Here is a 14,598-nt window from a genome sequence, read left to right on the forward strand (position 1 = left end):
CTGCGAGAGAGAACTTAGCCTCCTCTCTGCCCTATACCAAAGAAACGCAAAAGGTAGATAACGTTTCATTTCGTAGACACCAAGGCGATGAAGATCAGCATGTCCCTAAGCAGTTCTAGTGGAACTTGCAGCAGCCATAAAAAGGGCTTGTTACAGCGGTGAGAAAACCAGTCCTCTACCGCAGTTACTGCCAGACTCCGATTCCCATGATCCCCAGCCACGCCCAGGATGATGGGAGTTGCAGTCCAGCAACACTTCGGAGGCCACGGTTCCCATCCAGGGAGAGCGACTCGCACGCCCCGGGCCAACCTTCGCAGGTGGAGCCTGCCCCTTGGTTTCTCCTAACTCCCGACTGGCCGGATCTGCACAGCTGGGCGTCTCCTGCTTGCCGCCGGACTCGACCCGGGCAGGTCCGCGAGACCGGCGCTCTGCACATGCCCCGGCAGCGCGTCGACCCGCGGGATGCTGCCTCTTTAAGAGCCGCCGCCTACGCGGACGGTGCCCCTTGCTGCGAACTCAGCGTCCGCCTCCTCCGCTCAGGCGAAGGAAGCGGAAACGCCGCCCGCTCGCCCGGCAGGGCGCATGCTCGGGCTGGAACGGGGCGAGAGGTGAGTGAGGCGCGTGCAGAGGGCGGAGAGGCGGGAGCCCGGGAGAAGCAGTTGGCCGGTTGCCCGGCGTCGCTTCATGTTCCGGTAGAGGACCCTCCTGTGCACCTGAACTCCGACCCCGGTTGCTCAGGGAACCGAAGGAGATGCAGCATCCCTGTGCAGATAACACGCATAGCCGGATGCTTCATCAACACACGCATTCACACATGCACACTCCCACCTAGCGGGAAGGGGATGCCGGGCGGGGAAGCAGGGCTAAGAGCACGTTCTGATAAGAGCCCCGAATTTCAGAATTAAGAAATTACCTTCAGGCGTGATCGCGACTTCGAATTCTTGCAGCTTTTCTCCTTTGCTACAGAAGTTTTATCTTTGGAGATTGCTGGCGAGTTCAACCCCAAGAAGGGGCTGCTTAATTCTGAAAGGCGTTGGGTCTAATAAAATGCTTTGGCTTAATGCACAAGCATTGCAATTTGGCTGCTGCTAGGGCATGCCTCTCTCTAGCTGCAGGTTCTCCTCCCAGGTAACTTTAAAAATTAGAATATAATAGGGCATTAGAACTGTAGAATTGGAAGGGACCACAAGGGTCATAGATAATAATAATGATGATGATTAATATTTGTATGCTGTCCATCTGCTGGCTTGCCACAGCTGCTCTGGGTGGCTCTCAACAGAATATAACACGATAAAACACCAAACATTAAAAACTTCCCTAAACAATCTAGTCCAACCCCTTGCAATGCAGGAATCTTTAACCCAGTGCGGGGCTCGAACCCATGACCTGGAGATTAAGAGTCTCATGCTCCAGCGACTGAGCTATCCGGCCTGTAAAAACACTATTCATTTAAGTGTTTCAGAATTACAAACATGAACCGACCCAGACCCTGTGATCATCTGAGGCCCTTCTTCGTAGCGTCCCCCATGAAAGGTCTGGAGGGTGGCAGCAAGAGAAGAGGCATTTGCTGCGGTGGCTTCCTACTTGCAGAATGCTCTCCCCTAGGAGGTTCATCTGGTGCCTTAGTTACATAACTTTAGGTGCTAAGCAAAAACATAGCTCTTCTCGCAGGCCTTTGGCTAACTAAACAATCTATGTCCTGTTGAACTGTGTGTGTGGCAGGGGGTATTGTTTTTGTTTGTTACTATGTGCTTTTGTGTTCTGATACCACCCTATGTTCCTCATATGAATGGCAGTACAATAGTACCTCAGGTTAAGTACGGTACTTAATTCATTCCAGAGGTCCGTTCTTAACCTGAAGCACCACTTTAGCTAATGGGGCCTACTGCTGCCGCCGCGCCGCCAAAGCACTATTTCTGTTCTCATCCTGAAGCAAAGTTCTTAACCTGAAGCACTATTTCTGGGTTAGCGGAGTGTGTAACCTGAAGCGTATGTAACCTGAAGTGTATGTAACGTGAGGTACCACTGTAAAGTTAAATGATCTAGTTAAAAAAACAAATGGAAGTTCATGTGCCCTGTCCTGTTTTGTGTACTAATTTAATTGTTTCCCCAAGTCCTTATCAACTCTTGAATAGCTAACAATTGTGGATGTGGCATACTTATCTCTTCCATCACTGAGACTCCTGAACTCATATTAACAAGAGTCTCTACCCTCCCTTCCTTTTGTCTGTGTCACATGCATATATAATACATGGAGACAGAGGTTAATATTTAACGTTTAATGAAGTAGGCTCTGTTCTAGGAAAGCTTGTTGGTCTTTCAGGCGCCACCACACATTTTTTTGCAGGGGAAGTGAACCTAGACAATTCAGGTTTTAATGGTGAGATGCCTGTCTAAGTGGTTGATCTTAGGATGAAGTGGTGAATATTTTTATTGGTTGTTGGAAGGTGGGCTGTTTTGCTAGTCTTTGGTGCTGAAGTGGTGCAGAGAGCCTGCAGATGTGGTTTAGTCCTCAATCCCTTTTATAGCCCTTGTTACAGCAAGGCTGATTGATCCGTTTTCATTTTTGTAATACCCGTTTTCCACTTCCAAGATGCAACTACTGTGGCTTAAATGAGGCCACATGTTCATGAAGCCTGAGTTCTACCATAGTTTCATCAAGACACTTCTATCTTCCTAAAGATAAAAAGTGCACTGGTTGTTGTTACTTTAGCTATATTGATTGCTGTGATTTTTATTCCTAGAGCCAGGTTGAAGCAGCTGATGGTTAAAGGCCTGATGGCAATGAGGTGATTCAGTTCCCTAAGCAAACCCAGTCTAGGACTTCAACCCACAGGGTTAAGAATGGCCGAGCCCTTCCCTCAACTCCTCATCGCTGCAGCCCGCCAACACCTCAGAATCGGGAAGAAGAAAGTCTTATCCCGCTCAGCCTCCTTGAACCTTGCTGGGGAGATACTGGCTGTAGCCGCCGGCTTGAAGCCAGCTTTCCTGTACGATTACAATTCTGCTGGGACTTCTCAGATCCTAAGCTACGTTCAGCAGCTTCAGACCATCAATCCGCTTGGATGCCGGCTACACATTCTGAGCATAGCTGAAAATGTTCTGATTGTCAACTTGGGGCTGATGCTGCTGTGGTTGGAGACAATCTTGCTTAAGGACAACATCCCCTTTGTTGACGTTTCTGCTTCCAGGACATGCCCTAGCCTTTGTGATCTGGAAGACGTGGGTTTCATCAAAGCCCATCTGTCGGAGATACTCAATCATATTAAAGCCCAGGCAGCAGACACATCTCAGATGCTTTCCTCCAGTGCGGTCTTTTGCTCAAAGTGGAATCTATGCACTCTCTTTGGTGTCTTGCTGGGCTATCCTGCTGCTTACAGTTTCCCTGTTCAGAAGAGCTTTGACAATTGCCTTTCTTTGACCCCACTGAGGGTGTTCACTGTCCAAGCCACATTCTGTAAGATAAGCAACGATTTTAGAGTACGCTTTTACTCCTTCAGCATCCCAGAACTCTTGTATCCCATTATGAAAATAGGCCTTGACGCGTGGTGGGAAAATCTCAAGGATGCTTTTAAAGCTCAGAAAGACTTTGCAGATCTTTGTATTACAAATGAAGTCATTGCTCTGGCAGCAGTGGCCTTGTAAATGTGGGCTGCAATCCAGAGGAATGTAGCAATTTTTCCTCACGCCATATTTGAGCAGTATTTTGGGGAGTGTGACTCACTGCTTAAGAAAAGGAAGTGGGAAAATGGTGCAGCTCTTACTCTCTTGGAGTCAGGGGTAGCCAATATGGTTCCCTCCAGATATTGATGGAATAAAGCTCCCATCTTCCTTGACAGGAGGCTGTCACTTGCAAATTTCTGTGGGTGTCTATACCCAGGCTCAGCATATATATAGAAGGTGGTATATAAAGCCTCATTTTGAAAGCCATCCTGCATTCAGTCTTCTCAAAATGAAGACCAGCCTGTCTGGTCTTAATTCTGTGAGGATCAGGATTAAATTGGCAAAATAAAAAATGAAGCCTTGTTAACCCCAGCCAGAAATATTTCAGCTGTTTGTTTCTTTGTTTTTACGAGTCCCAACTCCTAGGCCTGGGATGGGGAAGCTGCAGTTCTTCAGCTGTTGAACTCCATCTCCCAGCCAGTGTGACCACTGGTACAGTCAAACCTCGGTTGTCGAATGTAATCCGTTCCGGCAGCCCGTTTGGCTTCTGAAATGTTCAACAATCGAGGCGCAGCTTCCGATTGGTTGCAAGAGCTTCCTGCACTCAAGTGGAAGCCGTGTCAGATATTTGGCTTCCGAAAAACGTTAGAAAACGGGAGCATTTACTTCTGGGTTTTCCGTATTCGGGAGCTGAAACATTCCAAAATGGAGGCATTCAAGAGCCGCGGTTTGACTGTATAGGATGATGGAAGTTGTAGTTCAATAACATCTGATGGGACATGGGTTCCCCAGCCTTGTCCTACATGGTCAGACAGCACATAGCTGGATTGTGGGTTTTGAGGTTTCCAAAGCTATGGGACAATTGTGTGATGTTTCCATTCAAAACCCTCTGGAGGGTGGATGCATCAGACAGGCACTGTACTTTTTGTATTGTAGCCTTTAATTTTTTTAAAAAAAATAATACAACAGCCAAATGAAGCAACATACAAAGCCAAGCAGTCCAACAAACTTCTTTAGGAGATAGCAAAGTTCAAAATTCTTTAAGAAATTAAAAACATGTTTGATACAAAAATAGTCACTCTCTGTAGACAACTCAGAATGCCCAAATGTAAAAACAGTAACATAAGCAAAACTAAAGGTAGGTTGTACTCAGGGTACAAAATTTATTAAGTAGGATACTACAGCTGTTGCCATCACTACCAGTAGTAGAGGAATCCAATGATCCTGCCGTCTCTGGGGGGGAAAAAAGAGAGAAATCTAATAAGATAAACAAACTAGGGTATAATGTGTCTCTGTAATTCCTCCCTCTATTCGATCAGCTACACTTACATCTCTCCTACACTTCCCTTTTGTATTTTATTCCAACAAAGTCTGTGGTTCTATTTGCATGGAATGGTGATATTAGTGAATTTTTGGGAGCTGAATATTTTCCCCACTTTGCAAAGACAACAAATGAGACTCACTGCATAGATGCTGAAGACTGATTCATTCAGAACTTATCATAAATAAAATACAAGAGTGGCCAAAACCTGCCACTCTAGTGAACCTAAAAGAGTTGCAGTTTCCTGTTTCTTGCTGGTCCACGATGATTGTCCTAGCGTTACTGTTTGAGTTTGTGCTGAAATCTAAGACCACTGACTCACATTTTGACCTGACATCATGGGTGTAGCTGGGAGCGGGGGCAGCTGCCCTCCCAAATCAATAAAAATAAAAATACGTTGCTAACTGAGGTTCTGCCCCACCCCCCAAACAAAAATCCTGGCTACGCCCATGCCTGATGTGGCACGCTCTATCAACAGACTATATCAACAGTATGAGGTAGCACAAAGGGGGCATTCAGAGTGAATTCCTACTTTGGTCTTTTTGCTCTGAGGGTGATTGATCTCATCTCGGCACTGCTGTAACTTGGCAAGGCAGCTGCGGTACTCGTCACTCAGAATCTCTAGCTCACAACGGAGATCTATGCACTGGGCAAGAAAGCAAATAAGTGTTTAGTATGGTTGTTCACTCTGGTTTTTTTGAATGGTTTTGAGGGCAGCAGTTACCAATAAGTTTAGTGTGGTGGCACCTTGAGCATCCCTGATTCTGAACCAGGGTGGTTAGTTCTACTGTCCTAAACCTGGCTTTCTCTCACACCTTACTTCACAGCACATTTAGGGCTTCCTTCACCATTGGCTAAAAACTTCCTTCTTGTTTCAGGCTATGAATAAGGTAAACGCAGCATGTAATGCCAGAAAATGACATTGAACCTGAATGACTTCTAGTTGCTATAAATGTTATTGTGAATGAAGTGTATTGATACAAGTCTTCCTATCCTGATGAACAGGCATGGTGTTGAATTCAACAAAGTCATTGCACAAGCAGAACAACTTCCACAAGTAAACTTTCCCCTGTAAACACCTGCCTGTTTTCTCCCCCATCCCTCCAGAGCAAGTTTGGGGTCCGTGTGCAGGGAGAGGGGAGAGGGAGAGTTTGCATTGCATTACATGAGCAGAGACCTTTCCATTTGCACAATCGCTTTGTGGGATTCAATCCATGGTCTTCAAAAAGTATTCATTGTCAGCTGCTACTCATACAATTTCCCCTAAGAAAGAAATGGTATCCGGTCTCTCCTCCTGACTCCAAGGCCTAGCAAACAGTGGGGTTTGCTGTTTCTACATTAATATTTGAACATGCATAGTGCAATTGGGTGTGATGTCCTGTGAAGATGGTTCATGTGCCTTTGACATCACCTTTAGTTCAGAATATTGGAGAATGCCACGCATGTGCATCTATTTGTAGAAACTTTGGTTTGAAAAATCTGGCGTTTCTAGTTATTGTGAAGCCTTTATTTTTAATAGCCCGAGTCTGTCCCTTGTTTTGTGTTTTTAGCTCTTAAAGCCAATTCATACAAGCATTCAAAGTAGGCACCAGAGAGCCACCTGAACAAACCACCTGTTATCTGCTGGCTGTCCTCAACCAGCTAGTCAATAGTATGCAGCTGCCATCCTGGGCAATATTTTTGCATGCTGTGTGCAGGATTTCAAAATGAATATAGATGGTCACATGAATCAGCAGTGATTTGTTTTCTTCAAGCTGACGTGTCCTAGGGAATCACAATTTGGAAGTCTACACATAAGATGTTTGCCTGCTTTTTTTGTTTGGTTGCTGTTCCATACATGTCCAGGAGGATGCTTGTTCCAAACAGAAAGAAAACTTACACTGGATGTGGGTCATTAGGATGAGCTCTGATAGGAACATTGCTATGAATATTCATTTCACTGGATAGCTCAGTTGGTTAGAGTGTGGTGTTATTAACACCAAGGTTGCAGGTTTGATCCCCATATAGGACAGCTGCATATTCCTGTATTGCACAGGGTTAGACTAGATGATCCTCAGGGTCCCTTCCAACTCTACAATTCTATGATTTCTGTAAAGCACAGAAACAACAATAACCTCTAAAAGCATCTAAGTCACCTTTCAAATGTCCCTTCTGCTCTCTTGTCACTCAAGTTGCATGTACTCAGAAAATACTCTGTTCCAGAAGGAAGCAATGATCTCATGAAGAAAATGTTCAGAACATTTAAAGACGGTTGAGAATGACTCCCAACAGGATATGGCATATTTGCCAACAATCAAAATCTAACAAGGGCCAGAATGTCCATTGTTCATATGCCTACAGCCTGTAATTAAAACTCCCACCTTTTGTGTGCCATAGATTTATACTGCTAATAAAATATTTTACAATTGTGAACAGATCCTTCTAAGAATCTTTTAATAAAATTGTAAACTTGTATATTTTTTGTTTCCTTGAACTATGGAATGCAAGCTGTTTGAAAACTCCGGATATGCAGGTAACAGGCTTACCTGTGTCTCCCTTACCTTTCGGCATGTTGCTTAGAGCAGTGTTAGAAACTGAGATATAAAAGCTAGGAGCTAAATGGCACCTTAAACCTAGGTTATGGGCACAATAATGGAATGTCTAGGCACACTTTTTTATAACAATACAAAGCTGAAAATGAATGAACTGCAGCTAAAATATTGTGTTCATCTTTTACATGGTCTGGTCCTTCCCTTGTCCACCCCGCTGATACTCATATGAGGCTTCAGAGAGTAGCTGTAAGTGGGGAGGCAGAAAAAGGTCCTCCTTTCCTTCCACTGCAGTTTTAATCTGAAAACTTGGCCTCAGTACTGCACCCAGAGCTCAGAAACTGCTTGAGCTAATGAAATTCCCTGTTGCAAAGTGTGCCCAGAACAATGGGAGTTTCGAACACTGGCTTAGAGCCAAACTAGACATGAGTGCAGTAGATTTAAATATGTTTAAATCTGGGGTATCCAATCACAAGAGCAAAAGGAGGATGGAGGTAAAGTCTGTTAAATCCTCATGTACCTGCAGCACAATCCATGTAGTCTGCATACTCCCAATGCTTTCCAACTAACCACAGGTGAGTGGCTGGGAGAAAGGCAGTGGGGGCAGGGAGCAGCAAGCAGAGGGAAGGTTCTTACTCAATACCCGAGTGCCTCTTTCGCTGATAAACCCAGAATGCCACCACCATGGGTTGCATTTAACTAAGTTATACTCTAAGTAGCTCCAAAGAAATAAATAAACCGATGTTAGTCATTCCATTAACTTCAATGGGCCTACTCTGGCATTGAGTACTACAGTGATGTAACACAGGTTTGTCACTACCATGTCCATTTCAAATGGGGACAGGAAAACTAAGGCCTGGGGGCCAAGTTTGGGCTATAGGTAAAGGTAAAGGTACCCCTGCCCGTACGGGACAGTCTTGACAGACTCTGGGGTTGTGCGCCCATCTCACTCAAGAGGCCGAGGGCCAGCGCTGTCTGGAGACACTTCCGGGTCATGTGGCCAGCATGACAAGCTGCATCTGGCGAGCCAGCGCAGCACACGGAAACGCCGTTTACCTTCCCGCTAGTAAGTGGTCCCTATTTATCTACTTGCACCCGGGGGTGCTTTCAAACTGCTAGGTTGGCAGGCGCTGGGACCGAGCAGCGGGAGCGCACCCCGCCGCGGGGATTCGAACCGCCGACCTTTCGATTGGCAAGCCCTAGGCGCTGAGGCTTTTACCCACAGCGCCACCCGCGTCCCATCAAGTTTGGGCTATAGGCTGGGGAAAGTCCTGCAGATTGGATAGAACACTCATTCAGTGTTAACGTCTGAATGCAGATGCAACCAATGCGAAAAAGTGGCTGAAAGCAAGCCTTTCAAATCAATGTGCTTATTTTTATTATTTTTTAAAGAGTTTTCAGCCGTCTGGTTATCAGGTATACACACTGAAATGATGCACACATAGCAGGTATCTGTTGCCATCCAGAGTTTTCGGATGTGCATTGGAAGGCATTTGAAAATAGAAGTTAATCTCCCAATGAGATCCTTTAATCTCATTAGCTGCTTGAGTCACTTCCTCACCTCTTTTTCCTTAGCTGAAAGCTGGGATGTCCTCTTTTGCAGCTGGTCCTCCAGGCTGCTTTCTCTCCCCCCTTCGTGGTCTTTGGACTGTTTGGTTCTGGCTGAGCCGAGTCCAGAGCTGCTAGCTACAGAACAAAATGGATACTTTCACAATTCTCTGAGCTATCTGGGAATCTCAGCAGGCATCACATCACCAGTGTGCTCTCCTCTGTTTATACTTCATAGTTTAATTTTTTAAAATAAAAAAATCAGCAAAGCTGGACATCTCTCCCCAAACCTTATACTGTACTGTATAAAACATTAATGTCTCACATTGAATGTAACTGATCTGGAGAAAAAACCACTGAGTCTAGAGCTTGCCGATCAGAAGGTCAGTGGTTCGAATCCCCGCGACAGGGTGAGCTCCCGTTGCTTGATCCCTGCTCCTGCCAACCTAGCAGTTCGAAAGCACATCAAAGTGCAAGTAGATAAATAGGTACCGCTCTGGCAGGAAGGTAAACAGCATTTCTGTGCACTGCTCTGGTTCGCCAGAAGCTGCTTAGTCATGCTGGCCAAATGACCTGGAAGCTGTACACCGGCTCCCTCAGCTAGTAAAGCGAGATGAGTGCCGCAACCCCAGAGTCATCCGTGACTGGACCTAACGGTCAGGGGTCCCTTTACCTTTACCTAACCCAAGAAATTCTTTAATAAAAACTACTTTGAAAAACAAAAACAAAGTGGACATCAACGTTTGAGAAAAAATCATTTATTGTACAAGAAGCTTGCTCCAATAAAAGCTTGCTCCAATAGATACAGCTTCATGCCAACAGAGGAGAAAACTTCTAACATATATATATATATATATTTCAAGCAGCCTTTTGCAGACCAGTAACAATACACGCTATGTGTAATGCTTCTATTTTGTGATTCTTAATCTGAGAGCGCACATAAAACTAGAGTCTAGATCCAGGCCTATCCTGCGAGGAGTGGTTCTTAGAGTACAAGTCACAAAATCCCAGATGCCCAGAAGTCCCACACTAGTTTAGATGAGTTCTTTGCATCTCATCTTCATGAACTGGACTGATTCTGCATCCCATCTGCAAATGGAAGAAACCAGAGCAGATCATAATGCAGAATGTTTGCATGAACCAATTGCTTCTCTCTTTCCACACTGCTTTTCTGTCTCCAACACTCGATTCAGTTCTTCACGAACAATTAAAACAGTTGCATAGGTGCTGCAAACAGTTGCAGACCGCATAGACTGTACTGGTGCTGCAACAACCCCTACTTAGTCTAAACTCTAAAGGACAAGCAGGGAACCAGCACTCACTGAAAGAACCTGTGCACTTATTATGGTGGGTTAGGTGCACATCCTTAAATAACTTGCCACCTTCTCCTGCCAGCAGGTATTTTGGACTTGACTTGGGACTGAAAAAAATGCTCATCAGACTTCCGGTCAGCGCCAGCGATTAATGGCGGACTTTTCCTGGAGCTTCGGGAGAAGCCTGCTCCGCGGGTTTGGGTCCTGCTGCTACGGCGAAGCGGGGACCCTTAAAAATTACAGGTGCAGAAGCCTGTAAACAAGGAGGCTCGGCGGGTACCATTATGACCCCTCCGAACTGTGAAAGAGCCTTTTTAAAGGCTCCGGAACAGTGTCGGGGGGAGCGCGGTGCTGAGAGCCGCTACCCAGCCTGTGGAGCGAAGCCGCGTCGCCATTATCGGAGAGCGCTGATTTCTTCCGGCAAATTGATTCTGAAAGCATCTACTCGTGAGTAGGATTAAAAGCTTAATTGGACTTTAAAGAGTAAAGATTTAAAGATTTAAATTGGATCATAAAGTTTAAAAGATTGGCCACTGCGGGAAAGGTACAAAAGCGAAGTCTGCCTTACCGCATTGTAGAAAGAAGAAAGCAAAGAGACTTTTAAACTGAAACCTTTTGAGGATTGCATTTGAACAACAAACCCATTGCCTAAAAACAAGATACCCCCTCACTTAGCAGGCAGGAGCGGTGAGGGAGAACTGTCATTGAAACTAATTAACCTGCATGAAAGGGAAGAATTGAATTCTACCCACTGTCTTTTATATCCTGGGAACGGACTGCTCTGTAAGAAGGGATAAAGAATTTTGAACTGTTAAAAAAGTGAGCCTTGAAACAACTGGGAAAGATACACTGTTGAGGACTTTACCTGTACTGTTACATATTTTTAACTATTTAAGAAAAAAGTGCTGGAACTGGGGACTTTCTCTGTTTTAGAAGAGATAGGGGGGGAATTTTGAAACAATATATTTCTTGTAAGAACTGTGAACTGTGAATGTAAGTTGGGAATTCCCCCCTCTAGAGGAGACTTTGTTACATTGTGAGGAACAACTAAGCAACTAGAAGCTGAGCCACTGGAAATTTACTAGTAAAAACAAATCCAGGAGTGTGGGACTGACCTTGGCCTGGCTGATAGTGGCATGGCAGATGGCAAAGGAAAGATAGACCAGGCACAGGAGAAAAACCTCAGATCCGGCAAAACTTACAGTACTACACAGCCAAGAAGGGCCTCAGTGACAGGAACAGCTGCGGCCTCGCAAATAAAATCTAAAGTTATGTCTACAGAAGATGCTCTGACGAAAGCTCTTGGAAAAATAAATGAATCTCTGGAACTTTTAACAAAGCAAGGGACTGACACAAGCAAACAAGTAGCTGAGATCTCAAAAAAATTAGATTTGAATACTTCCAGTTTAAAAGAATTGGGAACTCAAGTTACTGCTAATGCTCAGAATATTGGGAGACTCCTAGAGGAATCAGCCACTACACGAAAGATTGCTGAGGACGCAAAGGAGATTGCAACTGAAATTCAGGGAAAAATACCACCGGTTGTAAAGAAACTGGCGGACCATGATTTATCCTTTGCCATGATAGATCTTCAGAGGAGGGATCGTAACTTAAGATTGACAACCTGGTGGATTTTATCACAAAAGAACTCTATGACTTTTGGCAAGAAGGCCTGCAGGGGGAGGAGATCAAGATTGTGAGTGCATTTAGACTTGGAATAAGACAAAAAAAGAACAAACCAAGAGACTGTTTGATTACTTTGGGATCGAAGGAAGAAAGAGATAAAATTTTAAACCTGCACTATCAAAATACACTGCAAATTGAGGGTTCTTTCGTGGAGATCTTTAAAGACATCCCAAAGCCCATTCTAGATGCAAGAGAGGACTACAAAGATCTGGTTGTACTACTGAAAAAAAGCAGAATCTTCTTCAGGTGGGAATTCCCCCAAGGCCTATCTTTCAAATACAGAGGAAAGAAAGTTAGAATAAAGACACCGAGTGATAAAGATTAATTTTTGAGAGATCACGAAGAAGATTTAGTGAAGGAAGCAGAACTTGGAGAAGAGCCAAAAATATCAGGAAAAGGAATACTGGACTTGGCAAATTTATCGTTCGGACTACAGCCACCAACAGATGAAGAGCAACAATCGGGAGCAGTAGGAGGAGTAAGTAAATAATCCCATCATGGCCCTGCGACTACTGAGCTGGAATTGTAATGGCCTGAATATTCCTCGGAAGAGGAAGAACGTATTTCATATTTTACAGAAAGAACAATTGGACTTGATTTGCCTGCAAGAGACACATGTGACAAGAGCACATAGAAAATTACTTATTAATAAAAAATTAGGACATGAATTTATTTCATCGGACAGAGTCAAAAAAAGAGGAGTGGTTATATATGCAAAGGATAGATTGATGCCGAAACAAATATTTAAAGATGAACAAGGAAGATATCTGGCAATTGAAATTCAAGTACAAGGCCAGAAATTTTTGATTTTAGGAATCTATGCACCAAATGAAGGCAAATCTGAATTCTTTAAAAAGCTACATGAGATTTTGCTGGATTACATGGACTTAAATATAATTTTGATGGGAGATATGAATGGAGTTGTTTCTACAAATATGGATAAAGCACAAAGACAAGTAATTTCTAAAGACGGAAGGTTACCAAAAACATTTTTTGAAATGACTGACAATATGGATTTAGTTGACATTTGGAGACTAAAAAATCCTCTTGAAAGAGAAGGAACCTTTTTTTCTGAAGCCAAAATGACCTGGACTAGAATTGACCAAATATGGGTTACTAGAGGACTGGCATCAAAGATAAAAAAAGTGGAAATCTGCCCAAAGACTTGCTCCGACCATAACGCCGTGAAGATGGAGATGAATCAAACAACAGCTGGCACATTCAGATGGAGGATGAATGACTCATTATTTAGAGATAAAGAATTTTGTAAAAAGGCCCAAAAAACACTAAGAGACTATTTTGAAATCAATATGAGGACAAATGTGGTTAAAAGAGTAATCTGGGATGCAAGCAAAGCGGTCATGAGAGGTTTCTTGATACAACAGAATGCAATAAAGAAGAAAAGCCAAAACGAGAAAAAAGATAAGATCTTAGAAAAAATTAAAGAAGAAAAGAAATTGAGATCAAAACCAAAGTCTCAGGAGATTTTGAGAGAAATTAAATTATATCAAATTCAATACATGGAACTGATGAACCAAGAAATAGAATGGAAAATTAAACAAATGAGACAGAAAACGTTTGAATCTGCTGATAAATGCGGGAAATTTTTGGCTTGGCAATTGAAGAGACAAAAACTAAATACAGTGACAAATTTAGAAGTGGATGGAAAGAACATTAACAATCCAACTGAAATCAGAAGCTGCTTCCAGAGATACTTTAAACAATTATATGCACAAGGGCCAGAAAAAGAGATTGATATAGAACAATTCTTGAAGAAAAATGGGATGAAGGAAATCTCATGTCAAGACAAAGTGCTTCTGAATCAGAAAATAACTGAACAAGAAATAGAAGATGCCATTCAAAACATGAAACTAGGCAAATCTCCGGGACCTGATGGATTGACTTCCAAATACTACAAGGCTTTAAAAGAATGGCTAATACAACCACTGAAAGAAGTATGTAATGAAATCCTTGAGGGGAAAAAGGCACCTGATACGTGGAAAGAGGCTTATATTACGCTTATACCGAAGACAGAGACTGAAAAGACTCAATTGAAGAACTACCGCCCAATATCTTTATTAAATGTGGATTACAAAATTTTTGCTGACATTTTAGCTAAGAGACTGGAAAATGTTTTGATGGGGGAGATTCATGGGGATCAAGCGGGCTTCCTCCCGAGAAGACACTTATCAGATAATGTAAGGAATATAATAGACATTTTGGAAATGCTAGAAGTAAATATAAATACAAAAGCTGTTTTGATATTTGTGGACGCGGAGAAAGCCTTTGACAATATTTCTTGGACCATTATGAAGAAGAATCTCCATGGGATGGGGGTAGGCCAAGGTTTTGAAAACGGTATAGGCACAATTTATTCTGAACAAAAAGCAAAGCTAATTGTAAATAATGTTATTACACAAGAACTTAGGATAGAAAAAGGGACACGTCAGGGGTGCCCAATTTCCCCACTACTTTTTATTTCGGTCCTGGAGGTGTTGCTGAACATGATAAGAAAAGACCAGCTGGTTAAAGGGGTTCA

At 43.5% G+C, this 14,598-nt stretch overlaps 2 protein-coding genes and 1 long non-coding RNA gene across 13 annotated transcripts in view; 2 read left to right on the plus strand and 1 right to left on the minus strand.

Moving 5' to 3' along the window:
• The first annotated feature begins 267 nt into the window (after positions 1 to 267).
• Positions 268 to 3,952, plus strand: LOC307217900 (UPF0739 protein C1orf74 homolog). 2 transcript variants are annotated; one of them, XM_079979948.1, is made up of 2 exons: positions 268 to 608; positions 2,745 to 3,952. In XM_079979948.1, the coding sequence occupies exon 2, from the start codon at positions 2,845 to 2,847 to the stop codon at positions 3,643 to 3,645; it is 801 nt and encodes a 266-aa protein (XP_079836074.1). In that variant the 5' UTR covers positions 268 to 608; positions 2,745 to 2,844; the 3' UTR covers positions 3,646 to 3,952. The 2 variants fall into 2 exon arrangements, with proteins under 2 accessions (XP_079836074.1, XP_079836075.1); XM_079979949.1 differs by lacking the exon at positions 268 to 608 and adding an exon at positions 640 to 692.
• A 66-nt stretch (positions 3,953 to 4,018) lies between these two features.
• LOC307218152 lies at positions 4,019 to 5,377 on the plus strand. Its single transcript, XR_013839828.1, has 2 exons — positions 4,019 to 4,342; positions 4,375 to 5,377. It is a non-coding gene; the product is annotated as an uncharacterized lncRNA (long non-coding RNA).
• Positions 4,335 to 14,598, minus strand: part of TRAF3IP3 (TRAF3 interacting protein 3) — a 42,152-nt gene continuing 31,888 nt past the window's right edge. For 7 of the 10 annotated variants that reach the window (XM_079979369.1, XM_079979368.1, XM_079979367.1 and 4 more), the window contains exons 14-16: positions 9,074 to 9,198; positions 5,517 to 5,630; positions 4,335 to 4,896 (exon numbers count right to left, since the gene is read on the minus strand). In XM_079979369.1, the coding sequence (XP_079835495.1) occupies positions 4,813 to 4,896; positions 5,517 to 5,630; positions 9,074 to 9,198 (323 nt within the window). In that variant the 3' untranslated portion in view covers positions 4,335 to 4,812. Of the gene's footprint in view, positions 4,897 to 5,468; positions 5,631 to 9,073; positions 9,199 to 9,802; positions 10,150 to 14,598 lie in introns of those variants that run through there. The other 3 variants (XR_013839637.1, XM_079979366.1, XM_079979373.1) reach the window with 3 other exon arrangements.

Source organism: Podarcis cretensis (assembly GCF_951804945.1).
Source record: "Podarcis cretensis genome assembly, chromosome: 6".
NCBI lineage: Eukaryota > Metazoa > Chordata > Lepidosauria > Squamata > Lacertidae > Podarcis > Podarcis cretensis.

What these genes read in the sequence shown, in the direction of transcription:
- LOC307217900 (XM_079979948.1), top strand. Translation starts at nt 2,845, where the DNA reads ATGGCCGAGCCCTTCCCTCAACTCCTCATCGCTGCAGCCCGCCAACAC.